A 15,070-nucleotide genomic window follows, 5' to 3' on the forward strand; every position below is an offset into this window, starting at 1 on the left:
TAATAGATTCTACTACTGACAGCAGCTCTAGAAATAAAGAAGTAACAGTGGATTACTGGATATTCATGGTTCAGTAAGCAGTCTGACATGCATAATATGAATTTTATTATTCAGTCTTGTAGAATTATCTCATCAAATATTTCTTTAATAAAATCAGACTCATTTTGTATGAAATTTATTTACTATTTGAGTTCGCTCTTAATAAGTGATACACTTCCAGAAGTTTGTCTTTCTAGAATCTCCTAATGCTTTGGGGTTTTTTTAATTTCAGGAAGTATTTATATACAGTCCATAAACTCAATATTTCACCTAATCTTGTATGCATGCAGCTAATCTTTCTCAAGGTTCACCATCAATAATCTCCTAAACTGAATACATCCCAGGCTAATATGGTGACAGTCTTTGTCATCCTTTTGTGACTGGGGTATTAGCAGATGTATAGAGTCTGCTGTTATTCTCAAGCAAAAAGAATTTGAGTGTAATTTTGGCTTGAACTTGATCTTTTCCCCTGAAAACAATAGAATCAGGTTTTCAGCCCTTATCCTCCGTGTGCCTTGTACTCGTGGAGGAATACTCGTGAATGAGAGTACTGCTCACACTCAGGTATGTGCTAGTCTTTTCTTTGTTTGGACATCAGGCTCCAGATGTTATAAAATATGCTTGCTGACAGCTCACCCCATATTCACCCCACCACATTCTAATACTGAACTGGAGCCTCTAATTGAGGTCCTTGCCATGCTGAGCTCCCTCTGAAGTCAGTAAGAATCACTGCCAGAATTCACATCAGTTACATGCCTAAAATAAGGTTGGCTGAATTGTCGATACTGAATGCAGCTACTGCAGTCCTTTTATTGTGAATTGTACCTCTGGCTTACCTTTTGTGGTATGCACACAGTGTATACTCTATCCTTATTAAAGTCTGACCACCAAAAAGCCACCCACATGTTTACTCACTTCTTGGTTATCGCATATAAATTAGTATGGCATGCCAGTGACAGCTGCTCATTTTCTTTGCTGAAAACTTTTTAATGGATCTGTCATAACGTGAACACATTCTATTTTGGATCTGGAGAATCCCAATTTCACCCCAACCCTGAAACACTTGAGACAGCAAGAAGCTGGAAGGTCACAGACTTGTCTGGGGTGGTGTGTAAGGCTCTCACCTTTCGTAATAAGAAACATAAAACCCAAGGTCTTGTAAGTTGATGCAAATACTCTGTGCACATTTGCCACTAGCTGAACAGCCAGAGCAGGGAACAGAACAGGGCTGGATGCAATAAAGACTTTAGGCGTGTAGAAGTTGGATAATACCTTGTCCTACATCATTGCTCAGTGCATGTCCAGGGAGATCCCTGGATTAAACAGGAGGGCAGCGGGAGCGGTGCTCATGGAGAGCAAGAAAACTGAGCAGCAGGTTGCTTGCAGCCAATGGCCCAGCCCTGAGGAGCTGGATCTCTTTAACACAGCCCAGCCCTGACTTTCGGAGCCTGTGCTGTTACCTCAAGTTTGTCTAGGCTCACCTCAATCTCTTTTTGCTCCTCAGTGCTTTCCTAGGGGCCAGCTCTCTGGAAGCTCTGGTGAAGCGGAGGGCAACCTTTGCACACAGGTCACACGACATGTTACTGGCCAGGGTACCATTTGGCATGCTATCAGGAACTTTCTGCTTCTCCTTTTGAAGCTGAGCCACATGAAATACACAGTGTTTGGGGGCTATATGGAGAGCTCGCAGCATGCCAGTACTGGCAGGGAGAGGGGATCTCCATGCCAGGTGATGGGGGACGTGACAGAGGCAATGCTGCAGCCAGCTGTGCCAGGTCACATCTGCATGCAGCTCAAAGTGGCTTCTTCAGAGAAACTTGCGTGCCATCAGATCTGTCTTTGTGTTAAAGCTAGTCCATGAGGGGTTTTTATTGAAAGCTAACACATGCTAAATGTCCCTGACATCCTTCCAACAGTGAAACCATGAGTCAGATAATGGGCCACAAAAAATTATATATAACACTAGACTTGGAGGCAGCTACACATCCTCTTAAGTGTCTTCACAATGTTTGCTGCCAGCAGTATTTGCCACTATGCTCAACTATTCTGCAGAGTAAGTTTTAATCCCTCCTGTTAGTTACACAAGAATGTATTAAGCTAATGTTAGATGTCTAATTGAGTCTCTAAGTACACATTTAGGCACCTCTGAAAATTATTCCACATATTAGATGTCTCGCTGGTGACACATGATGCAATTGGAGACATTTTAAGTAATGATTAAGTTACTTCATTAACATATAGCATACATCATTCAGTCAGCCCAATACATTACATTTCCTACAAAGACATTTCTTCCAGACTACAAATCTTCATGGAACAATTTTGAGCTATCTGTGAGGCTCCAGTGTGTCATGTCCCTGTGTGTGTCCAGTGTGTGCCCTTGGATGTTAGAGTAGTATGAACTTAGTCAGTCTTGCTACCCAACTTGCAGCCTGCAGCTAGACCTTCTTCAGTAGTTCTTCTGGCCAATGGGTCTTGCAGATCTGTCAGATGATGGGATTTGGTTCCTGAAAGACTTTATGGCATGCCATGCTATTCCACCTGCTGTTCAGCTTGATGCTGGTACTAAACTTGGTGCTAAACAAAGCACTGCTTTGCACAAAACCCACAAAACCTGGGACATCAGAGTAACAGGGATTTTTTTTGTGGATCACACCTGCTGGTGCACAGGAGAACCTGTGTGTCTGTGTTTTTTGCTATAAAATATTCATCACATTCAGTTCAATGGGGTACACCATTTATGTTCAGATGCAAGCACTGCAGATCTCTTCATTTCTTCCCCTCCTTAGATATCATGGTAAGTCGTTTTTTTATTTTTTCTAAACACATGCTCACCCATTAATCTATTTTTCCAAACTTACACAGTGAACTGTTATAGCATGAATTCTGGTCTATATCAAATCTAGACCATGTTCTTCTCCTCAGGGAAGCAGCAAGAAGGGTTAGGACTTCTTGTGTCTTTTTTTACTGTGAATGATTCCAGCAAGAGCTAATGTTGCCCTCAGAGGATAGATTTCCAATCCTGGATTCAGGAGGCAGTTCAAGCTACCACATCCAGGGGGCACCTCAGTCTGAGAGCACCCCCATGGTCCTCTTCCTCTCTGGTACATCCCAGTTTGAACACGCAGGAAACGCTTAAGAGCATCCCAGCCAGGTAATCCACACTCAGACTCCCTCTCGCAATGCCTCTAACAGCAACATTCAGAGCTGTCTTCAAAGCCAGTGATCTTTATTCAAACAATTGCTATATTTTTATTCTTAAATGGTTTGTAACTCAGCAACTCACAGGTATTATCTGCAGTGTCTGCTTGCGGTCAGAATAGTTAAGTTCACTATTATTTTTTTTCCTTTTGATCTTTTCTGTCACAGACTAAACTGTGAGAAAGGATTTCCTACCCCCTTGTGGAGTCCACAGGCAAAAGCAGCTTTAAAGAAAAAGGTCGACATCTTATATTAAGACAGGGGTAAAAAAAAAAAAAAAAAAAGTTAAATCCTTGGGTTGCAAAAACACCAGCTGAAAACTTTTTGAGAAATAGATCGATTTATTTTTGCAGGGTCTGTGCTGATTTTTATTTTATACCTTAATAGTGCAGAGCACTTAACAAATATTTAGCATGAAGTCACTGCTAGAACTATGGTTCTGAAAGGCAGGCATGTTCTGGTGGTGAAGAAAGTGAGCAATAACACAAAACATCCAAATGGCAATTCTCCGGAGACACTGCAGCAGCATTTCCAAAATAAATTATTCAAGATTTATATTAAAGGCATTAATTTTTCTATTCAAAATGAAATTTTCTTTGCCTCGGTCTTTAATGTCAAGACAGGTTGTCCTCAGGAGACTTGGCCTCCAGAGCCTGAAGTTAGGGACGGGGGGCTGTGTGAACCTCCCAGGATCCAGGAGGAGACGGTTAGTGACCTGCTGTGCCAGTTGGACACCCACAAGGCTGTGGGCCTGGATGGGATTCACCCCAGAGTAATGAAGGAACTTGCCAAACCACTCTCGATTATCTACCGGCAGTCCTGGTTAACTGGAGAAGTTCCAGCTGACTGGAAATTAGCAAACGTAACACCCATCTACAAGAAGGGTCGGAAGGATGATCCAGGGAACTATAGGCCTGTCAGCCTGATCTCGGTGCCAGGCAAGGTGATGGAATAGATCATCCTGAGTGCCATTACACAGCACATGCAGGACAATCGGGGCATCGGGGCCAGCCAACATGGATTCATGAAAGGCAGGTCCTGCTCGATCAACCTGGTCTCCTACTATGACAAAGTGACCCGCTTAGTAGATGAGGGCAGGGCTGTGGATGTAGTCTATCTAGACTTTAGTAAGGCATTTGACACTGTCTCCCACAGCATCCTCCTAGACAAACTGGCTGCCCGGGGCTTGGATGGGTGGACTCTTCAAAGGGTTAAAAAGTGGCTGGATGGCCGAGCCCAGAGAGTGGTGGTGAATGGGGCAAAGTCCAACTGGCGGCCGGTCACTAGTGGTGTTCCCCAGGGCTCAGTTCTGGGGCCGGTGCTGTTCAATATCTTTATAGATGATCTAGATGTAGGGATTGAGTGCACCCTCAGCAAATTTGCAGATGACACCAAGCTGGGTGGCAGTGTCGATCTGCTGGAGGGTAGGAAGGCCCTTCAGAGGGATTTGGACAGGTTAGATAGATGGGCCGAGACCAACGGCATGAGGTTCAACAAGAACAAGTGCCGGGTCTTACACTTCGGCCACAACAACCCCATGCAGCGCTACAGGCTGGGGGAAGAGTGGTTAGAAAGCGGCCCGGTGGAAAGAGACCTGGGGGTGCTGATCGACAGCCGGCTAAACATGAGCCAGCAGTGTGCCCAGGTGGCCATGAAGGCCAATGGCATCCTGGCCTCTATTAGGAATAGTGTAGCCAGCTGGTCTAGGGAAGTGATCGTCCCTCTCTACTCGGCACTGGTGAGGCCGCTCCTTGAGTACTGTGTTCAGTTCTGGGCCCCGCACTTCAAGAAAGATGTTGAGCTGTTGGAGTGAGTCCAGAGGAGGGCGACCAAGCTGGTGAAGGGTCTGGAGGGTCTGACCTACGAGGAACGGCTGAGGGAGTTGGGGTTATTTAGCCTGAAGAAGAGGAGGCTCCGAGGTGACCTTATTGCAGTCTACAACTACCTGAAGGGAGGTTGTAGTGAAGTGGGAGTTGGCCTCTTCTCCCGGGCAACTAGCAATAGGACAAGAGGGCACAGCCTCAAGCTTCGCCAGGGGAGGTTCAGGTTGGACATCAGGAAGAATTTCTTTACAGAAAGGGTTATTAGACATTGGAATGGGCTGCCCAGGGAGGTGGTAGAGTCCCCATCTCTGGATGTGTTTAAGAAAAGACTGGACATGGCACTTAGTGCCATGGTCTAGTTGACAGGGTGGTGTAGGGGCAGCGGTTGGACTCGATGATCCCTGAGGTCTCTTCCAACCTGGTTGATTCTGTGATTCTGTGTGTGATTCTGTGATTCTGTGAAAACATGCCAAAGAAGTCAGATAAGTTCAGATAAATTAATGCTCAATAGTCAGCGTCCAATTTTCAGTTATAATGTTTTTTTGACAAAAAAAGGCAACATTTTAATCAGCTTTAGTGAAAGTTAAGTAAATGAAAGTAACTGTTCCAAGAAAATCCTGACAAAAGGGCATATACAGCTCTAACTGTAATATATTAAAATTATTTATTCTTCCATTTACATAACCTAATCAAATAATATTCCCACTGGATCAGTTCTGTGCCAGTCTTCATGGCTGCAGCAGCAGCAAAGCATCGATGAAGCATTACAGAGAAAACTGACATAGAAAAGGATGTGCAGTTTCTCAAGAGACAGCCATGAGTCTTAGCTATATATAAACCAAGAACATTCCAGTTTATCTGGTAAGAAAGGAGGGATGGTTTCAGTTGTATTATTAATTACACATTTCCACCAAAATGCATGATGGAGAAAATCAAAGCAGCTTTGTATTTCAATAAGAAAAAGAATATTTAAACACAAAAAAATCAATCTGGCAGTGGTCTGGGGAATAGATGGGAACGGGAAGGAGAGGCAGGGGAAGAGAGCCTTCTGAGGCAGAAGGGGAGAGGAAAATAGGCAAATGTTTGTTTGATTCTGATGGGGAGCAGCATTCCCTCACTCTGTGCCTGCAAGCAGAGGCTGGAGCTCCAGCTCGCAAGGGAGGCCAGTCGGGAGGGGAGCAGCTGGCCTCTACCACCAGCCCACATCAGCATTTCATACTGGGCACCTGAAGGACTTCTGAGCTACACCCTGTGCTTGCAATCCTGCCCTCAGACTCTTCCATTTCAGAGCCCACACGTAAGTAGGCTGACAGTGCAGGTACCTGACATCAGCAGAGCTAAGGGCCAGATTTTGTCCCTTGTCCCTGAGCTCAGATGCTGAGTGACAGAGGTGACAGTCACAGCACTTGTGACTGTCACATTTGTCTCTAGACCTGATGTAACACTGCAATCATGCTGGTTTAAAGATACTTCTGAAGATATAAAGATGCATTTTAAATAAATCAGGAGAGGCAAGATTTGACCCAAAAAAGGGATTGTGTGTTCAAGAACTTATTTTTAAGCAAACCTTTTCCCTACAGATCTTGTTCTTCAATGTTTAAGCAATTTTGTTTTATCTGGTTTTCTTCCCCAGGACTGGCTGTGTTGCAATACTTTGGCAAGTACTTCATGCTGCCAAATCATGACTTCACCCAGCCTCTGGACCTCACAGCTGCTGTAGCATTACTTTGACTTTGTTAAGATTTTAGGGCCTAGAAATGCAAGGCGTGGGCTTTGCCCCTGTGCTATGCACTCACACACACGGGTGGAACTGTCCGGTCCAAGACGGGGGGAAATACATCTGTGGCTGCTTCCATCCGTCATCTCCAGCATTCCACTCTCCCACCAAGTTTCTGGTCTGCTCCACAGTCAAAACTGACTTTTCCTCGGTGTCATGTTATGCCCCGCAGCAGAGCCAGCTCCATCAAATCGTGCCGGTACCTTGGGGCTCTCTCCTGCAAACTCTACACATCTTGTGATGCAGTTGTGTGTAGCACCTCGCCTTCCTGTCTGATTTCGCTCTCTTGACTGTAATTATACCGTCTTTGACCCACTGCGGTACATCACCAAAATGACCATTCCTATGATAGAAGTAATTTTCTTGGTTAGCTAGTCAGTTTTATTCTTGTTTGCCTTTAGCATAGTTTTCTCAGGGTTAAATACCGATATTATTGGAGAATATACGGCACCTATTGCCTGCAGCAGTTTCTGTGTTTCTCTCACACCTAACAAATGCTGAGGAGTGCTGGCTTCTCCCTTTGCTTCCTCTTTTCCTGTCACAGTGATGGTAGAGACACAAGTCCACATATTTTCCGTAGCAAGAAAACATTCCAGAAAAATTACTAAAATTCTCCATGTGTCACAAGAATAAGAATTCCTTCAAAACCAGAACAAGGTAATGGAAACGTCATGTGTAATCATGGAAATTTGTGGTGTTTTTTGTTGGTTGGTTGGTTTTCTTCTTTTTGGCTGCCTTTCTCACAATAGTTGATCTTTTTATTAACTTCTCAGCACCGAAGTACTTGTGCAATGCCGCCTTCTGTCTGGATTATTTCAGCTCTACCTGTAGCCCCATCATTTATGTTTTGTTTTACCCTTTGTTTCAAAAAACCTTTGAAAATTATCATTGTAGGTGCAATATTCAGACTCTTCTATTTTCAATATACTCTACTGCCTTCCTGTAAAAACTTGGTTAACTAGTCCCGCCCTTTATAAATAAATTAGCAACTCCTGGAATTACTGTCAGAAAACTTTGCAAATATTTATATGTGTTCTTTTATCTTTACAGTATTTGCATATACTGTCAAATAAAAAAAAACAGGTAACTTATGACTGGACTTACATTCAGCATGATAATACAATATCCTAGGAAATGTTGTGACCAGATGCTAGGAAATGACCCAGCACACTGACAACCTATACAGGATGCATTATCCAGATTCTCTGCCATGCGCACAGAGACACAAGCTACGTGCCCATGACACTGAAGAACCATTGTGCCCAAGGGCCAGTGTGAACTCTCAAGTTTAAGCCGAATGAGGTAATTATTTAGATATCTTTGTCTGAAGATTAGCACCCTAGTCATCCCAATCTATTAGCCAAACTTTCCAAAAGAACAAGGGGAGCAGAATGGAGCCAAAACACTTTTTCCAGCTGAAAACCCTCCATCGTCTTTATCTACTCACAGGACTCCAGACACAGTCTTATAAACACTGGTGAACTGACCTCAGCCTGCTTTTGTAAATGTAATTTTTCAATCTGTAACTGAAAAATATTTTAAATATGTGTTGATTTAGGGTATGATGGTCTAGCTTCTGAACAAGTGCCTCTTTCTCCATGTGCTGCCCTGCAATGGTTATGAAAATAAGGTATCATCGGAATAGTCATCTATGAAGGTGGGTACATTTCCTCAGAGGAATGAAAAGTTAGATTTTAAAAAAGGGAGTAAGTCAAATATAAATTAAAAAACCCTGTCATATTTGTCAAAGGTTTCATGGGCAAGGCTTCAGTTCTGTGGTTACTGCACTGTGCCCCTTCCCCACAGGCAGGACACCAAAGTGACGGTCGGGTGCTGCCACGCAGCTGCTCCATTGTGCGAGTACAAAAGGAGCGTGCTCTTGTTTGGGGAAGCAAGACATTCCAGCACATCTGGCTTTTCTATTATTATGGGCAGAAAAGTGATTTTTATTCCTCGTTGTGACAATTTAGCGGAAATCAGTATCTCACTCAAGTAACACTATCAGCAGTGCAACATTGCTAGGTCAGAAGGGAAGAAAATGTGTTTCTACAGGGTTTGAAAGTGATGTTTGATGCCTGTGGAGCAGCCCTGGACCAGAATATCCCCTCTAGTCTTGCAGGGCCCACACTGACCAAGCAAGGAATAAATTGTGGGCAATTATATTGGCTATTTCTGCTTCCTTTGGTGAAAACTGCAGGCAGTGAGTGGTATCTGCCTGGCCTGGGATCAGCAGTCTGGCTGCAGGTCAGTGCTGTGCAGGTGCCTCGAACCGACAGAAGACAGGCGATGGGGAGGCCTGCCTTAACCTGCCGCTGCTCTCCTGTGCCTTGTGCTGCCCAGGGCAGCAGGAGCTGCCCACTCCAGGGAAGTTTGGCCACCTCGGCTCAATTTGTGCCACTACAGAATTGCCCAGTATAAAAAGGCAGCTTTGCATGGGCCACATCCAGATGGTTGAAGGTCATTTCATGCTTTTCACAGGCTGGACTACTTGGTGGCTTGTATTTCAGTATTAACTCTTAATTCATTTTGTTCTGCCAGCACTGTGTAACACAGCACCTTACTTGTCCTTCTCCTTTCCCTTTTTACCAGCTTAAAATATCTTAAATTTCTAATTGTTCTTCTGAAAAGTGAATTAACAGGCCCTATTAACATATTGCATGTTTGGGTTAGATCATTCCCAGTTGACATGTGTTTTGCTTGCTGCAAACAACAGCAGAGGGAATCAGGAGCTCTGGGGAAGGGCTGTATCAACTGTACCTGCAGCTCTCTTTTGCAGTCTTGGGATTACCTTTAACACCTGTTATTAATGAATTCTTCTTCAGAGAACTCTTGAACCAGAGTATGTCACAGTCAAGTTTTTTCTGTGTGTATTCTGACTTTTTCTGTCATATCTTTTGCAATTCCTCTGCCACATGACTAAACACTAAGTTCACTAAAAACTGCACTTTGGGGTCACATTCAGAAAAACGTTTGGACAGATAAAAATGGTTTTGAAGACAATAAACTATCAGAATTTTTCACTTTATTATGATATTTTTAATTTCAAATTTGACATAAATGGAAAAGAAAATGAGATAATAAAAGAATAACAAGATCAGTAAACTGAAAGAAAAACTTTTATTTTGGGTTAAGACAATCCTAGACTGAAAAAAATATGAGCTGTTAATTTCAAAGACAACAGAGAAAATATTTGAATTTATTAATTCTTTTTATTAACTTCCTGAACTAAAATATCCTTTTTTTTATTCCTCCTCTAATCCACAATCTCCTTGGTTTTAATCCTTCAGCTGACTAATTTGGACAAAGATGCTACAGATAGGGACAACGCCAGCAAGTTCTCTCTCCGTCTTTACTTCCACTTTTAATATGGTTTAAGCTGCCACACTTAACCTACAGAGGTAATGCTTCCAAAATTGCTCATATAAGTGTGTCCTGTATGAGCACTTGAATGGACAGAACACAGACCAGTGTAATCAAAAGTAGGAAAACACAAAAGCAAAAGTTACATAAAAATGGGATGCACCAGGTTGAACAATTCTTGTGAGTGCTGTGGACAAGAATTTTCCATAGTTACAAAACTGAAGGTCAAATTCTGATATTCGTGTAAGAAAAATGAAGAAAAAATACAGACCGCACACTATGGCGACCCCTTGTCTGCACGGAGGAGGGGTGCGCTACATATCTAGCATAATTTTAAGCTGGACTGGGTATTTACTCTACAAACATTTCTGCCACTCTCCAGTAATGATAAAACATTCATATATGGTAAGCCGTCTTCTTCAGAGATGATCACTGCTCACTACTACAAGGGAAAGCAAAAGGCTGCACTGTAGGCTATACGGCTGTAATTCACATGACTGCAGATCTGAGGTTTAGGTTCGCTAGCTCAATGTAGGTCATCTTAGTACGCCCATAGCCTTCTCATACTGTTATATTCTATTTAGGTATCCCAGACTGACTGTTTTGGAAGGTGTGAGGAAAAATTTCACAGCAAAGGGGCACTGATGATGGCCCTCTTAGAAAGTCCATAATCCTTTGAAAATGTCTTGTTCTATTTAAGGGACTAAGACTCAGAAGTTACTCAGAGGAACTTAGATCTTAGAGGTTATGTACAGCAGTTTCAATAAAAAAAAGATTTTGTTATGCATGTCTTCAGGAGATCAAATCATAGCAGATAATACACTTTTCCTTCTGTATTATTTGTGTTTTCCTGCTGATTACTAGGCCACATAGTAAATTCAACAAAAATTCAGTTTGAGATTATATCCAGCAATTTTGTCTGAAGAAGGAAGGGTAAAGAGAAGGAACAGGAGAGAATGACTAGCATTTTTCATTTTATGATAGCATTCTTACTTTCAAAGTTGATACACATTAAAAAGCTCTTCTTGTTCCAAAGTATAAAGACCTGCATTGTCACTGTCTGAGCCTTCTCTTAATCATGAACCGATCTCTTTTCCCATGACCAGATGAGAAGAGGGGAAAAAATGCAAAGCAATTCCAACAAGTAATGTGTGCAGGAAAAGCAAGCTGAGATTGTTTAGTTACATGTTGTTCCCTTTAGGGGTGGTGATAATCTCTTCAGAAGCATCACAAAAGCTAGCTAACTAGACAGGGTAATGATTTTGTCAAGGACATCATTTTACTTGAAATTTGAAGGACAAAGTACTTGGATGAGAATGATACTTTATTGCATATAAAATACAGGAAGAATGAAAACTAATGAAAATGTCAGAGCACCAAGGACAAAAATCTAGTTAATATCAAGAGATATCCAAAAGCTTCTGACAATCTTAATATAAATGATAATTTATTAAAATGTGGAAATAGGAAAAGAAGAAACAAACTTCTTTGAAGTTTTATGGCAAGTCTCCAGCTAAGCACTGTGTTTCAGAGAACCATGCCAAATTTATACCTTTTTGTACTGGGATTTTTTAATAGTGTGGAAATGTCACCTTAAATTGTTGTTGAAGCAAAACTGGGAAAAAAACAAATCTTGTTCTCGTAGGAGTTTTTAAATCCCAGTTGTAATAGCTGCTACTTGTGTCCTGACGTAGAACAGTTTAGAATAGTATGAAAACTGATGCTGACTTTAGCTCTTTCTCGTATTAAAAATTCAGCCTAAAAAATTGCACAGCCTTATTCTAACAGTCTCTTTGCTGAGTGTCAGTAGTCTTTGGCATACAGTGCCTGAAAAACATCAAGAGGGAGGGGAGGGGAGCTGGGCAGCAGGCAACTTGTTAACCAAGGAGACTCAAAGTAGGGAAGATGAAGGATGGTGGTCATACTGGAGAGCTTGTAAAGAACTAATTGCAGAGCAGGGAAGAAGCAGCCAAGCTGAGAGACGTACCATCGGAGTCCCTTCAGGAGCTGGTATGCGGTTGCCCTGACTGAGCAGGAGATGAGAACAGAGGATCTGAGCATTGGGAAAACTTACACTGAGAAGTGAGAAGCTTGTTTTAGAACCCCATATCCTGTGTAGGATTAAAAATCCAGGACTTTCCTGAGAGATATTAGTCTCTATAATGTCCACATTAAAACAGACCATTCCACTGCACCAAAGAAATATCACAAAATTGTCCAGGAGGCCTCCATGATGTGAGAGTCACTGATGCCCCAGGATGAGCTGGCATTAGCTGCGTCTTCTTGCAGGAACACTCGAAGAAAGAAGATTCACAAACTCTGATGTGAATCTTCAGAGATTCAACAGCAGCTGAGCATGTGTGCATTTAAACTTCTTAGAAAATGGCATTTTTTGCCAAATACACAACAGTGTCTCTGTGCCCCTAAGGTATATTAGTCACCCGTAGGGACTCACTCTCCATGTGGTTTACATAATATCTCATGCTTTTCACTCAGGCAGTAGACATGTACTTAGAAAAGTATTTCAGTGCACTGCAGTAAAGCTCCCATTCTACGAAAAGAGATATTTTACCATAAGCATTCCTGATTTAAAAGTTTATGGAAATACAATTAAGAGAGATTTGCTGTTATGTTTTGTGGCTGCTGGGAAGAATGGGAAAGGTGGGAATAATTTCCAGCTATTATGCCAGTCATTTCAAGAACAAAAATACATATTGGAAAATGTAATGTATTTAACTGTAGTTGTCTTACTGTTAAAAATCATACTGTTCAGTTATCTGAATTAAAAAAAGACTACTGGAATAATCCAGTATAATCCATTAATATTGTATATTTCTTACAACCCAAATTAAAAATTAAATAACTTGAATAGCAATTTCATAAGTAAAAAGCAGAGATAACCGTTAGGGCATATAACAATATTTCTGTTTGCATTGCTGAATATTTATGTCATCAACACAATGGATATCCATATATATTCCCATTGCCAGAACACAATAAAATGAGCAACTTACCCTGAGGGGTTTTCCTTTGCAATCAGATATTACTTGTTTTAGAATAATCACTTCACAACTTCTACTTAATAAAAAGAATCATAACTAAATTGGAACTTAATTTCCAGGGAAATTCACAAGAACCAGTATACCATTATACGAGAGTCAGCTTTCAAATCCTTTAAGGAGCTTTGGCTTGCCATGCCTGTTACTCAGCACTGGTTTTCCTTCTAAGGCAGAACTTCTCTTTATTGACTGCTTGCCCACACACCTCTGGGTTTGCTGCATTTCCTGCACTACTCATGGTATTGGCTGAAAGAAAACCAAAATATAATATAAAAAATGATGCCACAAAAATTGAACACACTGATCTGAAGCTGCTTTACATTGATAGAGATATAAAACAGATAAATCGGGCTCATTTCTTTGCTTGAAATATGGAAACTGTCCAATGGCTTTAATAAAAATATTTGATTGAAAGACATCTCTCCTTCTAACCTGCCTTTTTATTACTTTTTTTCAGGTTAGTCATTTGGCACCTCTGTTGGAAGATGAAATCCTTGTCCAGGCTTGTGGCAGAGCTGGGGGAAGCAGTGGGACCTAGGCAGGGTGGCATGAGCTCAGCCCACAGCCCTGGTGCTGAGGAGAGGATGCTCATCACCTTGCACTACAAGGTGAACAGCTACTGCTACAGGACCTTACACCCCTTCAGGGTCCAGCTGGCCATTTATCTGGCCTGTGCCTTGGGCACACTGATCATGGTGCTGGGGAACCTGCTTGTTATCATCATCATTTCCCATTTCAAAGCCCTGCACACCTCCACCAAGCTCCTGCTCCTCTCCCTCACCCTTGCTGACCTCTTTCTGGGGCTGACTGTGCTGCCCTTTAGCACCATCTGGTCAGTAGAGAGCTGCTGGTATTTCAGAGATGACTTCTGTGGGCTGCACACCTTTCTGGACACACTCTTTTTCTCGACTTCTGCATTTCATCTGTGTTTCATTTCCATTGATCAGCATCGTGCCACCTGTGACCCTTTGCTCTACCCCACCAAGTTCACTGTGAGTGGCCTGCATTTACATTGGGGTGGGGTGGTCAGTCCCCATGGCTTATATCTCTGTCTTCCTCTACACTAAAGTGACTGCAGGAGGACTGGGCCATTTTTTGCAAGATGTGCCCTGTGTTGGTAGCTGTCAGCTGCTGTTCATCAAGCTCTGCAGGTGGTTGAACTTCCCAGTACTCTTCTTCCTTTGACTCGTAATGATAGTTTTGTATGTAAAAATATTTACTGTGGCTAACAAGCAAGCCAGGCTGATAAACAACATGAATAGGAGTATTGAGTCTCAGCTACCTATAGGAGTATCCAAGAGTGAACTAAAAGCAGCAAAGACTGTTAGGGCAGCTATAGAAGTCTACCTCCTGTGCTGGTTGCCCTGTACAACATTACATTGCCCTGTACATTACCTGCCCCCCAGTTCTGTTTGACACTCTAATTTGGTTGGCTTACTTCAATCCTGCCTGCAATCCATTGATCGATGTATTCTTCTACCATTGGTTCAGGAAAGTTGTGAAACTAGTCTTAACTCATGGGATCCAGAACATCTACAGTAGACTTGTACCAAGAATGACTAGAGCCTTCACATGCACTGTAGAAAATATTGTAGACGATATCACAGCATTTCTCATGAATTTTCTTCAACATCCACTTAGCTAGTATTTCTCTTCTTTTTTCTTTTTCTTAAAACAGACAGCTTGGGGAGAACCCAGGTTTAAATAGACATGACATTCTGTGACTCACCTTCCACAACATGTCCCAGCACACATGCCTTATTGAAGTCTTATGTTTTTTTATGTGACGCTGGCAAGTGTTTGAAAATTGG

At 42.2% G+C, this 15,070-nt stretch overlaps 1 protein-coding gene across 1 annotated transcript; it reads left to right on the forward strand.

Annotated features, from left to right (window-relative positions):
• Positions 1–13,807: 13,807 nt before the first annotated feature.
• LOC137669947 (trace amine-associated receptor 5-like) lies at positions 13,808–14,818 on the forward strand. The gene is given in 4 exon segments (XM_068412437.1): positions 13,808–14,253; positions 14,255–14,632; positions 14,634–14,783; positions 14,785–14,818. Coding segments are annotated over 4 exon segments (1,008 nt in total).
• Positions 14,819–15,070: the final 252 nt, after the last annotated feature.

The sequence above is a fragment of the Nyctibius grandis genome, chromosome 1, assembly GCF_013368605.1.
Source record: "Nyctibius grandis isolate bNycGra1 chromosome 1, bNycGra1.pri, whole genome shotgun sequence".
NCBI lineage: Eukaryota > Metazoa > Chordata > Aves > Nyctibiiformes > Nyctibiidae > Nyctibius > Nyctibius grandis.